The 21,425-nt window shown below is 38.3% G+C and overlaps 1 protein-coding gene across 1 annotated transcript; it reads right to left on the minus strand.

Moving 5' to 3' along the window:
• Positions 1–8,362: 8,362 nt before the first annotated feature.
• Positions 8,363–13,329, minus strand: LOC133476777 (homeobox protein Nkx-2.3-like). The gene is made up of 2 exons (XM_061770631.1): positions 12,830–13,329; positions 8,363–9,734 (listed from the first exon to the last, which is right to left on the minus strand). The coding sequence occupies exons 1-2, from the start codon at positions 13,185–13,187 to the stop codon at positions 9,076–9,078; spliced, it is 1,017 nt and encodes a 338-aa protein (XP_061626615.1). The 5' UTR covers positions 13,188–13,329; the 3' UTR covers positions 8,363–9,075.
• Between the last annotated feature and the right edge of the window lie 8,096 nt (positions 13,330–21,425).

The following is a 21,425-nucleotide window of genomic DNA, read 5'->3' on the forward strand; positions in this document are numbered from 1 at the left end:
TGGCCTTAATTCTAAGCGGTATGTGTCAAGAAAAGAGGCACTGCGCATCACCTGTTCAATACAGTCCCGACTGTGAAGCATGGTGGTGGCGGCGGCGGCGGCATCATGGTTGCAATCGAAGAAAAGATGAATGCGGCCAACTACAGGGATATCCTGGACGAAAACCTTCTCCAGAGGTGCTAAAGACCTCAGACTGGGCCAAAGGTTCACCTTCCAAACACAGCTAAAATAACGAAGGTGACTGTTCTTGAATGGCCCAGCCAGAGCCCTGGCTTAAACCCAATTGAGCATCTCTGGAGAGACCTGAAAATGGCTGCCCACCAACGTTCACCATCCAACCTCAGAGAACTGGAGAGGATCCACAAATCCAGGTGTGAAAAACATGTCGCATCATTCCCAAAAAGACTCATGGCTGTGTAGCTCAAAGGGGTGCTTCTACTAAACACTGAGCAAAGGCTCTGATTACTTATGGCTGTGTGATATTTCAGTTTTTCGTTTTTAATTAATCTGCACAAATGTCAACAATTCCGAATTTGTCTGTCAATATGGGGTTCTGTGTGTATATTAATGAGGAAAAAAATAACTGAAATGATTTTAGCAAATGGTTGCAATATGACAAAGAATAATTTCCGTACCCATTGTAGAAATAGGAATTGGCCTCCAGAAAAGTATGGTCCTGAATTTAACTTGGAGCTACTCATTAAAACATTTATTATCATTGCGTTTGTAGATGCAATGAAATTGGGGCGCAGCTTCACGTTTATGTTTCAAGAATGAAAAATAAATAGGACAGTTAAAAGTTATTCTAAATTATGCACTGCAAATGGAAGTATATGTAATCGTTTTCATAGTGTCATATGTGCATTGTCCTTCCATTTGTGTATTGTTTTATTGTCGTGTATGTATGCATTTTCATTTAATTTTGTGGCAGCCGAGTGTATTATTTGATCTTAATTTTAGGATAAATTGCACAGAAATGAATGTAAGTGGGGTTGATATTGCTGTAGTACTCAGATGTGGTCAGCAGAGGGTACTGTTGTATGACTTGACAAACTTGAGACTCATGCGTCACTAAAAATGCTTCAAGTCATACTAGTTTATGATGTTTGAATAAGCTTTTGCACTTCGGGGATTCTGCATGAAAATAAGAGGGTGTTTTTAAAATGACATTACCCAGAATGCACTGCTGCGTTCCAATAACACAAAGCAGAGAAGATCCATCCACTGGTTTAGATGGGGAGGAAGCATGCTGATCTTGAACCATGCCACCTACATGCACAGGTAAGACTGCATCTATTCTATTTTTTAAAATATACCAGCATTTAACCAGTATAATAAACTAATCCATAAATGCACTACAACTTTGCAAACCAGGACAAGACGCTTAATGTGTGACTGTAGGCAATATACCAATTAATTTTTGGTCTGTATTAGGCATTTTGTTTTATATATTGATTGACTAGGAATGTATGCTGTAAATGATGAAAATTACAAAAGCTTAAGGAAAATATTGCCAAGGTTTTAGCTTTCCTCTCCTGTGCCAGAAGCATTACTGAAATATGTAAATATACAGTGGTGCCTTGAAATACCACTGACTATTTATTTATTTACCCTACGTTTTTCAAGACACGAGCTGTCCCGACTCTTTTTTTTTTTTTTTTTTTTTTTTTTTTTATATAAATACTTCCGAGCGCAAACTTGAGATACAAGACCTGTATGGTGACAGTGACACAATTAACACGTAGCAGTTTGGCAGGTAGTGAATAATTCATCAAGAAAGAGTCTTTCAGCTGTTAAATCACACTTTACTGTCAAACTAAACCTAAAACAAATAAAACGTGGCACGTGTATCTGAAACGACCACATTGTTTAGCCTTTAAGTCCGCTAACTTAATGCTAATGCTAAAGAGCATCCATCTTGTGGTGCTTTCACCCTATAAGCAATGCATTCGGCACAAACATTGCAGCAGCACATGTAGGTATACAATATAACTACATAGCCATATTTTTTATCATTTGTGTAGAACCGACTTAAGTGCTGTACTGATAAGCTTGAGAGAGGATTTGAGTTGAGACGTCTCAATGAGCAGTACTTTATATCCGTTTTATACTGCCCCAAGGTGGCTAAGGCGAGCACACCAGAAGCAGCAGCACGGAGGCCATTCAATTGTTGCAGTGCGACAAAAGATATACACGTTTTTTTGAGTTACGGGTGTGGTCACGGAACAAATTAAACTCTTATTTCAAGACACCACCATACTACTAAATGCCAAGTGGCATTGTCACTAAAGAATGAAATGATGAACTCATTCACTGCCTGCCTTCCCCGTTAACATGGATATTTGGCTTCTAAAGCCGTCAATGGCAGTGAATGTGTTAATGATAGCAATCCCAGCATAATCATAAAAATCAGCCTGGCCCCTCGATGCTCTGAGCACTATAGGGATCAGAATCATCTCTATTTGCCAATATGTAGTCGAAGCGATCTGATTGGATGTTTGGTGACTCTTCTGGTGATTGTCATTGATGCTATGTTTATTAATAACAGTTGCTAACTTTTTTTTTTAATTTATTTTTTACACACTTCCATCACAGTAAAGAATGTTAACGTTCAAAAATGTGCATATAAAAAGTCCAAACACCCTTAGACCAAGATAAAAAAAAAAAAATCTTAACTGTAATCTTAAGCCTATAACCTGTACAATTCAATTGAAAAAGGTGCAGTACAAAATAAAAAACTGAGATAATGTGGCGGCACAAGTGCGCACACCCTCTTCTACTGTAACTGGAATATGGCTGTGTTCAGCAGTAACTGATCATATTCAAACTCATGTTAAATGGGAGCGAGCACAGACTTGCCACCATTTTAAGTGCCTTTGATGAACTCCAAATAAAGTTCAGATGTACTAGCAGGCGTTTCCTTTTTATTTCTTTATTTTGCATTCTAGCAAAAACCTGAAGTTTTTGTGGTAGCACAAAAAAATGGATTATAATCAATCTAATTGATCAATCAAATCGATTTATTACACAGCCCTAGTTCAAGGCAGTTAAATAAAACAATGTTTAAAAAGATGGGCGCATCGCGCTAGTTGGCAAAACGATGACGAATGTTAGCGTTGGCATGAATCATTACATGTTAAGTGGAGGCTGCGGGTGTGGATGGAAACATTAACAAGTGTTCCCGCATCGCAACCGCAAAACCCATTTATCAAAAAAAAGAGTGCGTGTGCACACCAATTTGTGTGTGTGATTTCTCATTTGTCTGGCATGTCACACACGCCTGACTTTGACCTTGGCAGTGGGGGTGTGACCTTCCTGTCCGACATGTTGGATCATCTTTCTTTTTTTCTTTTCTTTATCTTTGAAAGGGTTTTCCAGCAGCAAAAAGCTGACATCAATAAGACACTTCATTAGGTACACCGTGTCATAAAAACTGTTGTTCAATTTTTCCTGTGGGGGTTTCACACAAAAAGAAATTAAACAACAGAAAATTCATAATAATCTTATATTATCCTGCTAGTAAACAAAACAGACATTTGTGTATCACTTGTGTAATTGGTGCTTCACCCTGCTAAATGACAAAACTCAGTTGTGTAGTTTTTGTGAAATCCTGCGAACAAATAAAACTAATTGTTAACACACACCTAATAAAAATAAATAAAAACACTTGTAGTACTCTCATAAGCATGCGAACAAAAATCTATTTTGTAGTTTTTCATATAAGCCTACATACAACACACATTTTTTTGTAGTTTTTCATGTAACCCGCTAGCACAATTTATGGGGTATTTTTTTTCACATAACCCTGCTAACCCAAAAATGCTTGTGTAGTTTTTCACATTATCCTGTCCACACGAAAATCACTTGTAGTAACATTTACACTGTTAAAACCACTTGTAATTTCTCACAATGCCTTGCTAACAAAAAAAGCTTGAGTAATTTTTCCACATTACCCTGCTAACACAAAAGCTCTTGTGTAGATTTTCACATTAGCCTGTTATTGCCAAAACCATTTGTAGTTTGTCACATAACCTTACGAACGCAACAAATTGCTTTCGTAGTTTTTCCACGTAGCCCTGTTAACACAATAATCGCTTTTGTAGTTTTCACAGAATCCTGCAAAACAGAATTCACTTTTATAGTTTGTCATGTAACACTTCTAATAAACTGACATTAATTTCTCATGTAGTTTTTCATATAACCCTGCTAACACACAAAAGTCATTTTTGTACTTTTTCTTGTCATGCTGTTAACAAACAAAAGTATTGTGTGTACTTTTGCATAATGCTGCTAACCAACTAAAATCCGTTGTGTAGTTTTTTTCTTAAAATCCTGCTAATAAACCAACAAAAGTCAGCTGTCTAGTTTTACACTTAACCCTTCCAACATAAAAAAATGTTTATGTAATATTTCACGTAAGCCTGCTAACACAAAAATCACTTTTGTATTTTTTTTGTTACCATGCTAACACACACAAAAAAATGCTATTGTAGGTTTTTTTTCCAACAAACCCTGCTGACAAACTAAAACTGGTTGTGCATTTTTTGTATAACCCTGATTTAAAAAAAAAAAACAAAAAAAAAAAAAACAAAACTATATATAAAATATATTAAAATTGCTTGTGTAGTTTGTCACACAATACCGCTAACAAAGAAATTGCTTGGGTGGTTTATCGTGTAACCATGCTAACAAACTGATATTGGTTGTGTAGTTTATTTGTATAACAATCAATGAAAGTTGCTTGCAGTTTTTGCAAAAATTGCAGTTGTAGTCTTTCGCAGGATCTTTCTAATGCACAAAAATGTGCTAACGAATAACAAAAATCCTATTGTATAGTTTTGTTTTGCCTAAACCTGCTAACAAACTTCAAAAATCGCTTGTGTAGTTTCTCACATAACCCTGCGAACGGACCAAAATTTTGTTGTGTAGATTTTTGCGTAACCTTATAAAATGTTTAAAGTCCTACGGAAGCGTATTGCATTCACTTGGATTAAAAAAAAACAACAACTCCTGTTTGCCTGAGTAATTTTCTGTTTTTCTAAGTATTTTTCCCTCTTTTTCTGAGTAATTCTCCCCCCCCCCCCCGTTTTTCTGACAAATGTTTTTCTATTGACTAATAACACCACCATCTATGTGACTCAAAGACAGAATAAAACTTGGTCAAACTAAATAAGCCGGTCATGTTGCTTACTACGTAGTGCGCAAAGAGTCACTTGCAGTTCGCAGGTTCTCGCGTGAGTTCGATGTGTCCCGATAACTCAGAAAAAAAATAGTCAGAATAACGGGGGGTAAAAGAATTACTCAGAAAAACAGGGGGAAAATAGTCATAAAACAGGGGGGGAATTTTGACGGATAACTGAGAAAAATAATTAGTCAGAAAAACAGGAGTTTTTTTTCTTATCCAAGTGAATGCAATACGCTTCCGTAAAAGTTTGCTGGGTTTGAAAAAAAAAAAATGATTTTGAACATCTTTATGTGAGTTTTTTTTTTTTTTCCGCTGCAGCTGCATCTGATAAACCCCTCGAAAACAACTTCCCGAGAGACCCCGCGTAAAAATGTACGTGTGTTTTGCCGTGCGCTGTCACTTTGCGATAAATGTAGGAGGCTAGCCTAGCGCTCGGATAAGCGTCGCTCGTCCGTTCCCAGGAAAAACATGACGCTTTTCTCCCCGCTTACGCGATTAAATGCGGACGCTGGCCTCCAAATATTTACAGAAGGCTGATGGACGAGGCCGGGTGCATCTTTTGGCCGCCGGCCCGGACACTCGCCCACCGCGGACGTGAACAAGAAGAAGCGTTTCCAAACATTGCGCTGAAATCTGTTAGCCGCTGTCAGGAAGTCTGACGACGATGAGCAGAACTTCCAGCACTCACCGACATTTACAATCTAAATTCTCATTTGTTTTATGAAATTGTATTCATTTGTTCCCAACAGTCATTCTCTTCAGTTTATAGTGTTAGTCTTTGCTGCACTGCTTCCAGTATGTGTATGTGAACATTAGATTTATTATTTTTTTTGTCCAATCAGATTTCAACCTCTTTGTGTTGCCATGTCAATGTAATCTGCCCAGGGCCTTTACAATCAATATCGACGATTCATAACTCGGGGGGGAACTCGTGAGTTGGGACGCTTGTAAGTCAAGGTAGTTCATATTACCGGCCACATCAACATGCTCACTAATGCAAATACTAGTTAACGTCGCAGAACACTGTTTACAAGTTAGCCGTCCCTATGATGAAAATGCAGGTTAAAGCTAATGCTAATGTGTAGTTATTAAAATACAAAGCATTTTGAATCGGATTACTTACGACTTACCTTATTACGATTAGCATGGATGTGTTGATTCGCAGCAGGGCGCCCCCTGCTGTGAAATGTCTTACATTAGCCGTTGAAATGAATGGATGCTAGCCTCTAACGAAGGTGCTAGCGCAATGCGTGAGGGGTAACAAAAATAGAATTGTTATGCTGGCAGGAACATATTTTTCTATTTTCTATGTATTTTAATTTTGTGCCATCTCGTGTCAACGTTGGACACACTACACTAAATATTACATACTTTTTTTTTAATTATTATTAAAAAATGTGACTTCAGTATTTGTTATCCAAAATATTTAAAAAAAAAAAAAAAAGCTATTAACACTTTTATGGCTATTGTCTCATAGTGAAAAAATGATTTGAAGTGAAATTATTGCATCAATGTGATTTGATGATCTTGGTGCGTCAACACTTTTATTAACAAACAAATAATAATAATTAATTAGGGGGAAATATGAAAAAAAATCAAACATTAAAGATCCCATATTCTGGCTATTTAGACCTTTGCAGAGTGACTCTTTAACATGGATTTAGTATGAATCTCAATTTCATTTAAAAAAAACAAACACCTCTGACAGCTACTTCTGTTTAACCCAGTTTTGTATCCGCTTTGTCTGTATTTGGCGAAGACCGCTCCCCTTTCCTCTGATTGGTTGCCTCCGTGTAGACGACCCACTTGTGAGAGCACACGCGAGTGGAAGCAGCTCGTCCAATTAGACAAATAATCAATAATTGACGCCTTCCCCTACACTAATTATCAGCCCTCACCCGTGTTGTGTTAATAATTGAGTTGTTAGTGATTAATGAGCAGCCTCATTGACCTGCCTAATTATCACCTACAACAAACAACACGTTTATTTTTTAATTAGCTCTTCATCTCTCTTGGAAGAAAGTATTTTGCTTTTGTTTCCTTCTAAAATATTTAAAAACCTAGATGGTTCAAGAAAGAAAAATCGATATGTATGATGTGAAAAAAAAGCGTACGAATAAACAAAAAAACCCCGAAAAAACAAAAACACGGAGAAAAAGAACACTCAAGAAAAAAAATATAAAAGTTTACTAAAAAAGAAAAAAGCTATTAAAAAGATTAGTGAAGTACAGTTCACACTAAAAAAGAAAACAGAACAAAAATCGATGCAAAAAAAATGTCTATAAAACTTAATACACAAATGTGATAAAGAAAACAAAATATACACTAAAACCTAAGAATAACACAAACTAGAAAATAGACTACAATTAAAACAAGATTAAAAAGATGACAAAATATACTGAATGAAAAATCATAAAACAACAGTATTTAAAAAAATGCTGAAAACGCGAAATACACAAAATACACTCAAACGACAACAAAATGGGCAAAAAATAACCCAAAATACCAGCTAGGAACGAAATATTCGACCAAAAAGAATACACTAAAGAATAAACAGAAATGTTTAGTACTTTTAAAAACCGTGTACATAAGCATCAATGTGTTGAATGAAACAAATTTGACAAATGACTTTTAAGTCGGTCAAACTTTTTTTTTTTTTTTTTTTTGTCACGCGCGCGTTAATGAAGTCACTTGCCCAATTAAAGCTGCACGTATTCATTCTTTGTCATCCTCAAGTGTCACCTGTGAGAACAAGCTGACCCGGACACCCCCCACCCACCCTACACCCACCCATTAAAGCTACATAATGGACCTCATGCGTTACCCTTGTATTAACACCCCCCCCCCCCCCCCCCCCCCCCCCCCCACTCCTCGTCCGATACCTCCTCCCTGCCCACTGGGATAAATGGTGAAACTTGTAGCAATTATGCCCTTTCTTTCACGAGCACGACCCCCACAAAAGTGGACTGGACCCTCACGCCACACACACACACACACACACACACACGCACACTACGCGCCTGCGCCTCTTTGTCTTTGGTTGAGGGCTGGCATGTGCCCATTACAAACTCCTTCTGTGCAAACCCTCGTCCTTCCCCCTTTTTTTTTAAACGCCATTGTGGCTGTGAGCTGCTTTTAATGGCGCCACTTTCTCAATGGAAGCAGCCCAAAATGGAGCTGGTTTGGAACATTTATTTTTTTTTTAAACTCACACTAGTACCGGGACAAAGGGTACAACAGCTAATCTTCTAAAAAGGAAAACCAAAAGAAAAACATCAAAAAAGATAACAACTCTGCTGAAAAAGACCAGCAAGAAATCAACTAAAATGAAAACAAAAAAATATATAAACAATAAAAGAAATCTGCCCGAAAAATTAAAACAACACAAATATACCAGAAAAGGAAAACAAAAAATCAGCTAAGAAACTACAACAAATACACCCAAAAAAGAGAAGACATCTAAAAAAATAAATAAATAGTAAATCAGCTAAAAACAAAAAATAACACATTTTATTTAAAAAAAAAAAAAAAAGAAAACACCAAATTTACTAATAAGAAAAAAAATGTAATTTAAAGTTTAACCGAAAGCAAAATACACACAAAAAATAGCAGGTCTACTAAAAACCATGGTGGTGTATCATTTATTTTGACTTAAAGAAAAAAAAAAAAAATATATATATATATATATATAAAAGTCAAGTCCAATAACTAAACCATGCGCCATTTTGTTGTATTTTCTTCTTTATTGGAATCATTGTGAAAGTCTCCGCAACCCAAAGCAACAACAAAAAGAAGTGTTTCAAAACTTTCAAAAAGCATCACGAGTCCTCTCCCACACCATGACGTCATCAGTCCTATTTTTAATGAGCTCATTAACGAGGTTCTCTTTTCTACCAGGCCCGGATGCCCTGGCACGGCGCGCCTCCCTGGTGGTTGTGGGCCGGCGCCGAGGGCCCCTGCAGGCCGCCCAAGTTGACGAAGGCGCTGGGGCAGGCCGAGGCGGACCCGGGCCCGGCCCCGGCCCCGGCCCCGGCCACGGCTCCGGGCAGGCCACCGTACGCGCAGCTGGAGTTGCTCTGGTACGCCGGGCCCCCGTACACGTAGGCCGGGTAGCTCCCCGCCGCGTAACCGTACGGCGCCGCGGCGCTCGGGTAGCCGGGAGTCGAGCCCCCTCCCCCGCCGCCGAGGCACGGCTTCCCGTCGCGGACCAGCACCGGCACGGCCACGCGCCTCAGCGGCGGAAGCGGAGCTTGGTGGTGCTGGCCGGCCGCCTCCAGGGTCCTGTCCTGCCGCTGACGTTTGCATTTGTAGCGACGGTTCTGGAACCAGATCTTGACCTGGTTGGAGGTGAGCCTGAGAGCCGACGCCAGGTGCTCGCGCTCGGGCGCCGACAGGTAGCGCTGCTGCTTGAAGCGACGCTCCAGCTCCAGCACCTGAGCCTGCGAGAAGAGCACCCGGGGCCGGCGACGGCTGCGCGGCTTCGGCTGACTCGTCGGCCGGGCGCCCTCCGAGGAGGAGCCGTCGTCCCGGGACGACGGACCGCCAAGTTCTGCACACAGGCAGAAAAGACGACATTTCATGGAAATACACGATCACGTGTCAAAAATTGAATGCAAATACACGTGTCAAAAAACATACACACACACACACACACACACACACAAATCATTTACTAAGTATGCAGTACTACATGTGCTAAAACCATCAATATACAATCATTAGGTTAAAAAAAACGTACTAAAATGCACAACGTGTAAAAACTGGTTGCCTGCCATTGGCTGGCAACCGGTTCAGGGTGTACCCCGCCTCCTGCCCGATGATAGCTGGGATGGGCTCCGGCACGCCCGCGACCCTTGTGAGGAGAAGCGCGACAGAAAATGGATGGATGGATGGATGTTTAAACAAATGTACGAAAAACAAAAATACACAATCATGTATTTAACAAAGAATGCACAGTCATGCGTGTAACAATATACAATCGTGTCTAAAATGCAATCTAAAAAGGCTTCTTTTGTAAAAACTATGAAAATAGGATACAATTCTATGGTGTATTTTCCAATTTAGTAATACACAATCGTGTGTAAAAACATTGAAAGAAAATACGAAAAAATAAAGTCAAACAAATCTATCAATAAACGTGTTCAAATGTAATACAATTGCACAACGTGTATTTAAAAGTAATACAAATACACAACCGTGTAAAAAAACAAAACTGAACACACATAATCGTGTGTTTGAAAACATTTGAAAAAAATACTAAATGATGTCGTAAAATAGATACTAAAAACATAATCATGTGTTTCAAATATAATAACGATACAAAATGTGCATTAAATACTATAATTGTGTGTAAAAAAAAAATACAATTTAGGATTGCTGAAATGTTTTGAAATACTTTAAAAAGCAGCAATGTTTTGAATAAAAAAAAAAAATCAGATATCACAAACTTTATTTACTTTGAGTTGAGTTCTTTTATTATTAATTCGTTATTCTTTCTTTCTACGAGATTAGAGAAAGGACGCGTGTCACTTAAATATCACATGACTCTTACTTTCACTTCATTTTACTGTACTGTCCTGCGCATTCTTGTTACCTTAAATAAACAAAGAGTGACGCGTGCAACACATTTTTGCTGCCTATGTACTTGTACTGTATCGTACAAAAACACCAACTTAAATGATCTCAAATAAATAATGACTTCTATCAAAATATTGTTACTACTTCTATTTTTCTTTTTTGTTAAACAATATATATTGAGTTTTTTTTTGTCTTATTGCCAGTTTTTTTTTTTAAAATGATTTTTGTTCTTCACAATGAGACGATTCATTTAAAAAAAAATATTTTTCTTATGTTTATTTATTTCTCCTCTTTTTTTTTTTTTTTTTTTTTTAACAGAATCACACTTTACTGAACTTGCTTGGAAGATCAACAACAGTATGAAAGACACAATGTAAGTGTATGCTCTGTATGTCTCTCTCCTTCTTTTTTTTTTTTTTCCCGAACACAACTCGAAATGCACAAAAACTTCCAAATAATGTGAAATATGAAAAGACGAGGCTTTGTCTATTGAACTTAAATGTGTACATACGTATGTTGACTTACTTTGACGACTGTATGCCAACATGTCTGCTGTGAGAAGTTAGATGACCTTCTCATATCAACTTTCAGAATTAACATAATGTATAATAATAATAATGTCTTTGTTGTTATGTTGTCTTTTATTTGAAAGTAGGTACAATGTAACTCATTTGTCAAATATGCTCCTTACAACTGGTTAATTGATACGAGTACACGTTGAACTATTTAAAAAAAAAAAATAAATCTACAAATGGGCTGGCCCGTGTGTCAAATGTGGCCCATGTCATATACAACCCTAAATCCCACAATTCATGAACATGCTTTTTAATTAATTACAAATAATAATAAAAAACAAATATTGTTAAAATTCAAAATCATATATCATATATCCATCAATGTATGAGCTGGCCCATATGTCAATTGATTATTTTAAATGCCTAATCAATTAGTTCTTAAAAAAAAAAAAAAAAAATCAATGATTTTACGAATGTGACATATTTAACACTTATTTTCAAACCGAATGTACAAATATGATGGCTCATATGTCAAATATTTCCCATGGGTCAACTGTGGCCCTTGAATCCACAAACGTTCAATTACGTTTTCTATGAAGTATTATTTAAAAATAAGGAATTGTACATATATGAAATACATTTCTCTTTATTTCTATGAATGGGCTGGCCCGTATGTCAAATGTGGCCCATGTATCAAATGCAGACCTTGAACCCACAATTGCTTTTATTGGTACTGTGAAATTGAAAACCTTTACCTATATGACATATAAATGTGAATACAAATGGGCTGGTCCATATGCTTATTAAAAGAAAGAATTTTACATATACATTTCCTACATATTGACGTATTTTTTTTTTGTACAAATGGTTTGGCCCATGTGTCAAATGCAGCACTTGAACCCGCTGTTGTTGTTTTTTCTCATAAGATACATAGGTAAGGGTCAGCATTGCACTTCCATTGCCTACACGTTAAACTTGAATGCACGAATGTGCTGGCTCATGTGTCAAATACAGCACTTCAACCCTCATTTGTTGTTGTTGTTGTTGTTGTTGTTTCAAGTCCAAATGTGTCAAATCTGGCCCTTGTGTCAAATTCCTCTCTCAAACCCTGAACTGTTTTTCATTGGGTATTATTGAATACAATATGTATGTAAGAATTGTCCATATTATCTGTACGTTTAACTTGTTTTCGTGTACGAATGTGCTGGCCCATGTGTCAAATGTGGCACCTTGTGACAACTCTTGAACCATCAGGATTTTTTTGGTATTATTAAGATATATAAGTCAAAATTGTATGAAGACCTGTATGTTAAAGTAAGAATTGGACATATATTACCTTTCCGTTTCACTCTTTTTCATGCTGGCCCATGTGTCAAATGTGGCCTTTGTGTCAAATGAACCCTGTTTTTTTTTTGGCATTAAGATCTGTAAGTGCAAGTAAGGATTACACATATATTACCTTTCCGTTGATCTTTTTGTGTTTACGAATGTGCTGGCCCATGTGTCAAAGGCTGCCCGTGTGTCAACCACGACAAATAGAAGTAAGACTCACTGCTCTCCGGCTCATCCATGCCATCGGGGGCCTCCCCCTCGGGACCCCGTGGGGCCCCCCGGTGCGGGTACCCGTCCGGTGTCAGTCCGCTACCCACCGCGCCGTCTTCTTCCTCGTCCTCGTCCTCCTCCAGTGCTCCGAGGAACACCGAGCGCCCGGGGTCCGAGAAGGGCGGCGGCGGGGCCGGAGGCGCCGGGGGGCTGTCCCGGGACAGCATGCAGGAGGGTGGCGGGGGCCTGCGGTAGTGGACCGTGGCGACGGGGGGGTACTGTTGTCCAGCTTTTAGGATGTCTTTGACGGAGAAAGGCGTGGAGGTCTGGAGCATCGTCATCATCGTCATCGTCATCATCATCATCATCAAGCTCCCCAACCCGCTCTCAAGACCCCATGGCGGGCACGGGTGCGAGGGAGTCCACGATCCTGATGAGGTATGAGGACTACCACGAGCTCCCAAAGTGGGAAGGCAGGGAGGAGGTTGGTAAGGGAGGGACCAATCACAAAAAGTCTCCTGGACCAAGCTTTTGGGAAAGACAGAAAGAAGGTGGGGGCATGGGGGGTGAGGGGTGGGGGTGTCATGTGATCTCTCTGTGTGTGTGTGTGATTGTAAATATTTACACTCACACGCTAGTTCTACATTAAAAAAAAAACCCTGTTGTTTTTCTTTTTGAGGTCGCAGCATTGTTCGTCTTGTTTGTTCTTTTCTTCTTTTTGTAGTGTTCTTGTTGTTCTTTATATTTGCCGTTCCTGTTCTACTTCTTTTTCTTCCTTGTTCTAAATCTTGTTTTTCTTTTTTGTTCTACTTCTTGTTCTTCTATTCCATCTTTCTTGTTCCCATTCTCGTTCTTTTTCTCGTCTTTGTTCTACTTGTCGTTCTTTTTCTTTGACGTGCTGTTCGTCTTTTCCTTTTCCTCCTTTTGTTGCTGTTCAGTTTTTTTCTTATTCTTAATCTTCTTCATGTTATACTTGCTGTTGTTTTTCCATTCTTTTTGTTGGTTTTGTTCTACTGTACTTTTTTTTGTTCACGTTATTTTTGCTTTTATTCTTGCTCTCATTCCTTTTGTTGTTTTGTTTTAGTTCTGGTTTAGTGTTCTATTTATTGTTCGCACTCTTTTGTATAGTTTCTTGTTGATTTTCTTTGTTGTTTTTGTTCTAGTTGTTGTATTTCTTGTTGTTCTCCTTTTTGTTGTCTTTGTTTCGCATACAGGATATAAAAGTTGGCTTGTAAAGTCTTCGTCCATTTCAATTGTTTGTGTGTATCAAAGTCAAGTACAAAACCACGTTCGGACTTTTTTCACGCAAATCGCAGGGCAGTATTGTTGTTGATCAGTACATAATATACACATACAGGTTTATGGAACAATTTGTCTTGTACAGTAAAAAGTGAAAATGCCGCACAGCTTCATCCTGCTTGTGAGTGTGCTGCCTCTTCGTTATCTCACCGTTGTATTAATAACCACACGGATGATAAGCACACATGCACACACACACACACACACACACACACACACATTCTCCAGGAAACAATTAAAATACCTCCAGGAAAAAAAATGGAGTGACTTTTTATAGTTGGCCTTGATCGCAAGCTTTTCTTTCTTGATCTTTTTGTTTTTCTCCGAGAGCCGAGGGACCACACAACCAATGCAGACCACCCAGAGCCCCTAAAACAACCACCTGCCCCTTCCGTCCCAATGAGAGTGCAGCAGGTGTGTGATGTACAACATGACATAAGAAACCATACACAACATAAAGTAATAGAAAAGTCCAATTTGAATGATTTCTTATGGGAGCAATGTGACAATGTGAACTTGTACTGAGTCTAACTCTTTATTGCAAATCATTTAAAAATGGAATTCTGCTCAATTGTCAAATGTTTTAATTATTTGGATTGTAATTATTCTCTGGTTAGGTTCGAGTTGGTTCTTGGTCTTGGTTGTCGTTTTTTTTAATTGGACTTAATTGTTTCTTTGCTTGGGTCCTCATTTTTTCTTAAGGTTGGTTGTAAATTGTTCTTTGGTAGGGTTTTCGTTGGGTCTTTGGGATTTGCATTGGTTGGGATCTAGCGCGTTCTTTAGAAGTTCTTTTTGTTCTTTGGTGGGATTCTACTTGGTTCTTCAATTGGTTTCCACTCATTGTTTCTTCAATTGGGTATTACATTATTCATTGGTTGGGTTCTAGTGGGTTCTTTGGTTGAGTTCTAAAAACCTCTATTCCAATGACGTTGGGACATTGTGTAATATGGCAATAAAAACAGAATACAATGATTTGCAAATCCGTTTCATCCTATATTAATTTGAATACACTTCAAAGACAAGATATTTAATGTTCAAGCTAATATTTATTTTTTTCAAATATTCACTCATTTTGAATTTGATGCCTGCAACATATTCCATAAAGCTGAGACCGGGGCATGTTTACCACTGTTTCTTTTTTAACAACACTCAATAAGCGTTTGGGAACTGAGGACAACAATTGTACTGTAGGTGGAATTCGTTCCTATTCTTGCTTGATGTACAACTTCAGTTGCTTAACAGTTTGGGGTCTTCATTTTCGTATTTTGCCCTTCATAATGTGCCACACATTTTTAATGGGAGACACGTCTTGACTGCTGGCAGGCCAGTCTAGTACTCACACTCTTTTACTACCAAGCCATGCTGTTGTAGCACACGCAGAATGTGGCTTGGCATTGTCTTGCTGAAATAAGCAGGGACGTCCCTGAAAAAGACGTTGCTTGGATGGCAGCATATGTTGCTCCAAAGCCTGTATGTACCTTTCAGCATTAATGGTTCCTTCCCAGATGTGCAAGTTAGCCATGCCATGGGGACTAACACCCCCCCATACCATCACAGATGTTGGCTTTTTGAACTTTGCACCGATAACAATACCGATGACCTTTTTCCTCTTTGGCCCGGAGGACACGACATCCACGACTTCCCAAAACAATTTGAAACGTGGACTTGTCAGACCACAGCACACTTTTCAACTTTGCGTTAGTCCACCTCAGATGAGCTCGGAACCAGAAAAGCCGGTGGTGTTTCCAGGGTTTGTTGATATACAGTATGGGTTTCGCTTTGCAAGGTAGAGTTTGAACTTCACAAACTGCTGAACCCATCCTCGCTTGTGAACTGAGCCTTTCGCAGATGCTCCTTTTATAGCCAATCATGACACTCAATTAACCTGTTCACCTGTGAAATGTTCCGAACAGGTGTGTTTTGAGCATTCCCAATCTTTTGTTGCCCCTGTCCCAGATTTTTTAGAATGTGGTCTAGGAAAAAACCCGGAAAAAACCCACGCAGGCACGGAGAGAACTCCACACAGGGAGGCCGGCCTCCCTGTGTGGAGTTGAACCCAGGATCTCAGAACTGTGAGGCGGCTGTGCAAACCAGTCGGCCAGCATTGTATTCTGTTTTTATTTATAGTATATGTTCCACAATGTCCCAACATCACTGGAATCTTATTTTGTGCATTATATTTAGTCCTTTTATATCGTGAATACTAATTGTGTGTGTGCGTGTGTGTGCGTGTGTGCGCGCATGTGTCTGTGTAGTCAACAATAGGAAAGGTGACACCGCTTGACTGCTGTCATTCTCAGAGGCGCCAGGCGTCTTCTTTTTTCTTTTTCCGTTTTTTCCCCCCCCCCATCTTCGTGGTCATATCATCTCAGCCGTCTGCAGCAGCAGAGACAAAAAAAATTATGAAAAACTCCTTCAAGCACGTCAAAATGATCCATGCAAATAGCACAAAAATATCAAAATGTATCATTAACAAAACAATCGTATATTATCACATCTATATATACAGTATTATAACAGTCTTAAATTCTTGGGGGGTCATATTTATTAATTGTATCCATCAATCCATTCATTTTCTGTTCCACTTCTCCTTACTAGGGTCGCGGGCGTGCTGGAGTCTATCCCAGCCGTCTCTGGACGAGGGGCAGCGTACGGCCTGAATTGGTCGCCAGCCGATTGCAGGACACACATACTGTAACTATTACACCCATTTGCACTCACGTTCACACAACTTCGATGAACCTATCACGCATGTTTTGTAATGTGGGACGAAACCGGAATACCTGCAGAGAACCCACGCAGGCACAACCGTTTACGCAACACAGTGGCACACGTTATTCAGCCTTTGGCTCACACTGACAGACATTGGCGCACATACTGGTTGCTAGTTAGAAACCCGCAATGCTTTGCGTTTCAACATATTATGGCAGCCTGAATAACAAAAAAAATACTTAACAGTTGGGAATTGAAATGACGACACCGAGCTGTTCTGTAGCATGTTGGCGTCTAAAGAAGATGCGTTTTTCGGGGTCTAAGCTAAGTTAGTTCGATAACTGCGTGCTGTCGTGGTACAAATGGGCCAAGTTATGATAATTAGGTATGTCGCAATTGGGCCGGATGGCCACTGATGATATGAAGTTGCTCATTACTTACAGTATATAGTGAGAGAGGGAAAGTGTCCAAGTGCATACCTGCGCTTTGGTTTTATCTCCATAATTCCGAACAACATTGTTCCCAGTCTTTGCAAGTTTTCAGCAATTATCTTTAAACATACAGTATGTGATGTATTTAGAAACAATTCTCAGAAGTTATTTTACAGCGTGTTTAAAGATTATCTTTCATAAGAATAAGTACAGTTATTCATTTTTTCTAGTCACTGTTTTATTTTTCAGGAATTAAAATATTTCATGTATAAAATGTAAAGACACTTGAATTGGAAAATGTGATTTTTGCTTGCGTAAAACTGAATTTTATTTTGAAAAGGCGCAATATTTTTTCACATTTTTAAAATTCATCTTTTATTGTTGAAAATACTATTATTAACAAATAGTATTTTATATTAAAAAAAATCTGCTTCTAGTTTGAAAAGGAGGAATTATTGTTAATATGAGAGAAATATGTCTATTTTGAGTTACACATTTTGGACAGGGATTCAAATAATCTTTCCATACATTAAAACAAAAACTCGGCTTTTGTCAAAAAGTACTTTCCATTGAATTTCATTAGAGCGGGTACCTAATCAAGTGTCCTACATGCATTAATTTTATGAAAACATTTTGTTTATTTAGTGATGAATTACACTTTATTTGTGATATTATTATATATCCATATGAAAACAAATATTATTTTTATTATAATTTGTTGTGCTTTTTAAAAGGTTTTTTAACGGAATATGGAAAATATTATGCAGTACATTTGTCATTTGTATATAAAATCTTCTCATGCATTCGAGACTAATGTGCGTGTGTGAGACGAGGCGCTGAAGGTCATGTGACTGTGAATAAGAAGCTTGTAATCGATCCTGTAATTAGCTGTCATGATTTAGTAGTAACAAGGAGGGTGCCATCCAGGTGATACCAGGATAACATGATACGGGGATACTTGAAAACAGGAGTGTTGAAACATGAGCGTTATTCCTCGCCCGCCATGTTGCAAGTATAATTTTCTTCACATGTTCAGGGATGATGACACAGCAAGAACGCTATTGATTTTAATTGTTTAGCTATCCTGTTTCCATGGTATGTTTGCTTTCGTTTAGCTTAGCTTAGTTGAATTGAGCTTACTTTATTCAATGTGTATGATTAAATGAGCAAAGCTTGGCTGGTATAGTCTCATTTACTTTGGCTGAGTTGAGCCTAGCTTGTTTTATCTGACTTTAGCATATCTCGCCTTACCTACCTTTTTGCCTTATCTTAAGTATCCTTTGAGTCACTTAGCTCAGTTTAGCTTTGTTAATCCTGGCTTGATATCTTAGAAAAACATTTTAACGAGATTAGTTTATTTTGGCTAGTTGAGCGTAGTCCAATTCTGTTATGTTTATTGTAGCCTGGCTTTGTGTAGCTCAGCTTTTGCTTATCTTTACCAGTTTAGTTGACATGTGTGGACATACGCACGCACACACACACGGACACACGGACACACGCACCTTTGACGTGTGTGTGTGTGTGTGTGTGTGTGTGTGTGTGTGTGTTATCATTACCTGCTAATCCAGGACAGGTCAACGAGGTCCCAGGCAAATGTCAGTAAACACAACACACGCGCTCACACACACACACACACACACACACACACACATACACATACACACAGACACACACACGCGATCAAGATGCATTCTGGGAGAGTAACAGGTTGCCACATGTTTTTGAGCATGTGAACACACACAAAGAAACACACATCTCAGCAATGTAGAGGCACCCACGTCATGCACAGGCCTGTCGTGACCGTGTGTGTTTTGTGTGCGTGTGTGTGTGAGACGTGAAGCCACGCAATGGCCGCACCAATACTTGTACCTTTGCATACAAAATTAGCATTGCAGACATTGTGCAGTATATTAGTATCATACATTAGCATGAGCTTCAGCATAGTTTTAGCTTCTTACGTTAGCATCCACATTTGCGTCGTACATTAAAATCACATATTGTAGATAAACATCATAATTAGCTTCTTACGTTAGCATCCACGTTAGCTTTGTACATTAGCATAATAAGCTTCTTATGTTAGCTTTCTACATTTACATATTTTTTTTTATTTATAATTAATTATTTTCCCTCCAGTTTTACGAGTTCTAAAATGTGTTTTATTTAGATGATTTGACTGATCTTTTTCTATGCTTTTCTCAGTTCTATAATGTATTTATTTCATTGCACGTATTCTCATCAGTTGGCAAATTACTGTATGCAATGTATTTAATCTGCTGTTCAAGATCTCAGTCATCATAATGGTAATACTAATAACAGGTGGTGTGTGTGTGTGTATAAAGTGGCATTAACGCAGACTTGGTAGACTGTACGTTGGGCGAGTGATTTGCGCTGCTGCCTTCGACCTTGTGCCGCCTTTCCATGACCTTGAGTCCTGGCGGTCTTCATCCGCTCGGCAGCTGCACGCGTGTTTACTGCCAGACATTATGGCTGGGAATCCCTCCAAACATTCCACACTGAAGAAGAATGGAAAAAAGGTTTTTCTGCATCCCAAAATTTTAAAAATTTTATTTATATGAGCGTATAAAGTTAACATCATGAATTGACATCATTATATGTTATAACATTGTATATAACCATCTTGTCTTAGTGTTAGCCTCAAACACTAACTTCTTGCATTAGCATTGTACGTTAGCTTTGCATGTTAGCATCATACAATAGCATGGCACGTTGGCGTTGGTGTTTACCGCCCGAGATTTTGGCCGGGAATCCCTCCAAACTTTCCCGAAAAACAGTCCTCCTGTGTCCAAAAATGCAGACGTGAGACTTTTGTATTTTATTTATGCGAGTGTGAGTGAATGATAACAAATGGTCGCCACAGGCAGTCTCCATTATGCTGTTTACTTCCTTGACGACAAGCTGCTGATTTAGGAATAGGAAAAGTCAGCCATCCATTCTGGAGTGGGCGTCATTCATCGTAAACAACACGGAGCGTATACATACATACTGTAGTGTGCCATGCAAGTACATTTCCTGTCAAAGGAGCTGCTGCTGACAATAGTTTTCACAAATAACACGTGGCCTGTGTTTCTGAATGTACGGAGTTCCTTTTCAGTCATTCCTTTTTCTCACTCCAAACAGCTGGGAGTTCTGACATGTATTTGATTTGATTTGATGATCATTTTTTGTTTATATTATTTTATCTGTTGTAGAATGTATACATTTTTCTTAAATTATTTTATCGTATTTTTAATTTCATATCAGTCTGGGAATGTATTTGTATTTTATTAGTATTTTCTTTTCTTTTTCAGCTGTTAGGGGAGGTATTTTATTCATTTCTTTTAGCATCAGTTCTGGAATCTATTTTCTTTCTTCATTTGATCAGTTCTGAAATCCATTGTAATGTTTATTTGATTTTGTCAGTTTTATTTATTTTCCTCATTTTTCTTTTTATCAGTTCAGCAATGCAGTTATTTTATGTTCCATTATTTAGTTTTATTTTCTCTCTGTATGTTTGATCAGTTCTAGGATGTATTTTATGATGTTCTTTATTTTATTTCATTAATTCTGTTTATTTCTTTTTTCTTATGGTTGATTAGTTCTTTTTATCTTATTATTTTTTCCCCCCATTCTATCTTTCTGTTCTGTGGTGTATTTGATTTTTATGATATGAATAATTTCCCCCTTTTTCAGCTATATGTACTGTATTTTTTTATTTCTTTTTTTCAGTTTAATCATTTGTGGAGTCTTATTTATGTCATTTTAGATATCTGTATTTATTTTTCAAATTTTTGAAATCAGTTCACGAATGTAATCCTTTTATTTTGCAGGATTTTATTTTATCTTTCTCGCTTTCACTCTCTCTCTCTCTCTCTCTCTCTCACTGACTTTTGTCAGTTCTGGACTATATTTCATTTACAATTCAATTGAAATAATCTTTATCGCAGTTGTGAATTATTCTTCCGGCGAACAAAAAGATCAAAGTTGAGCATTTGGATGTAGACAAAGGCAGCGATGCTGGAGATTGTAGCACTTGTGTCAAAGTGCAAACACACTCTGACAGACTAAAACCTCAGGCACAGACACACACAGAGACACACACACCGTCTCCAACTTTGACCTCAAGCATGTAACCCTCCCAACCCCACCCCACAGATACACACACAC

Source organism: Phyllopteryx taeniolatus, chromosome 4 (assembly GCF_024500385.1).
Source record: "Phyllopteryx taeniolatus isolate TA_2022b chromosome 4, UOR_Ptae_1.2, whole genome shotgun sequence".
Taxonomy (NCBI): domain Eukaryota; kingdom Metazoa; phylum Chordata; class Actinopteri; order Syngnathiformes; family Syngnathidae; genus Phyllopteryx; species Phyllopteryx taeniolatus.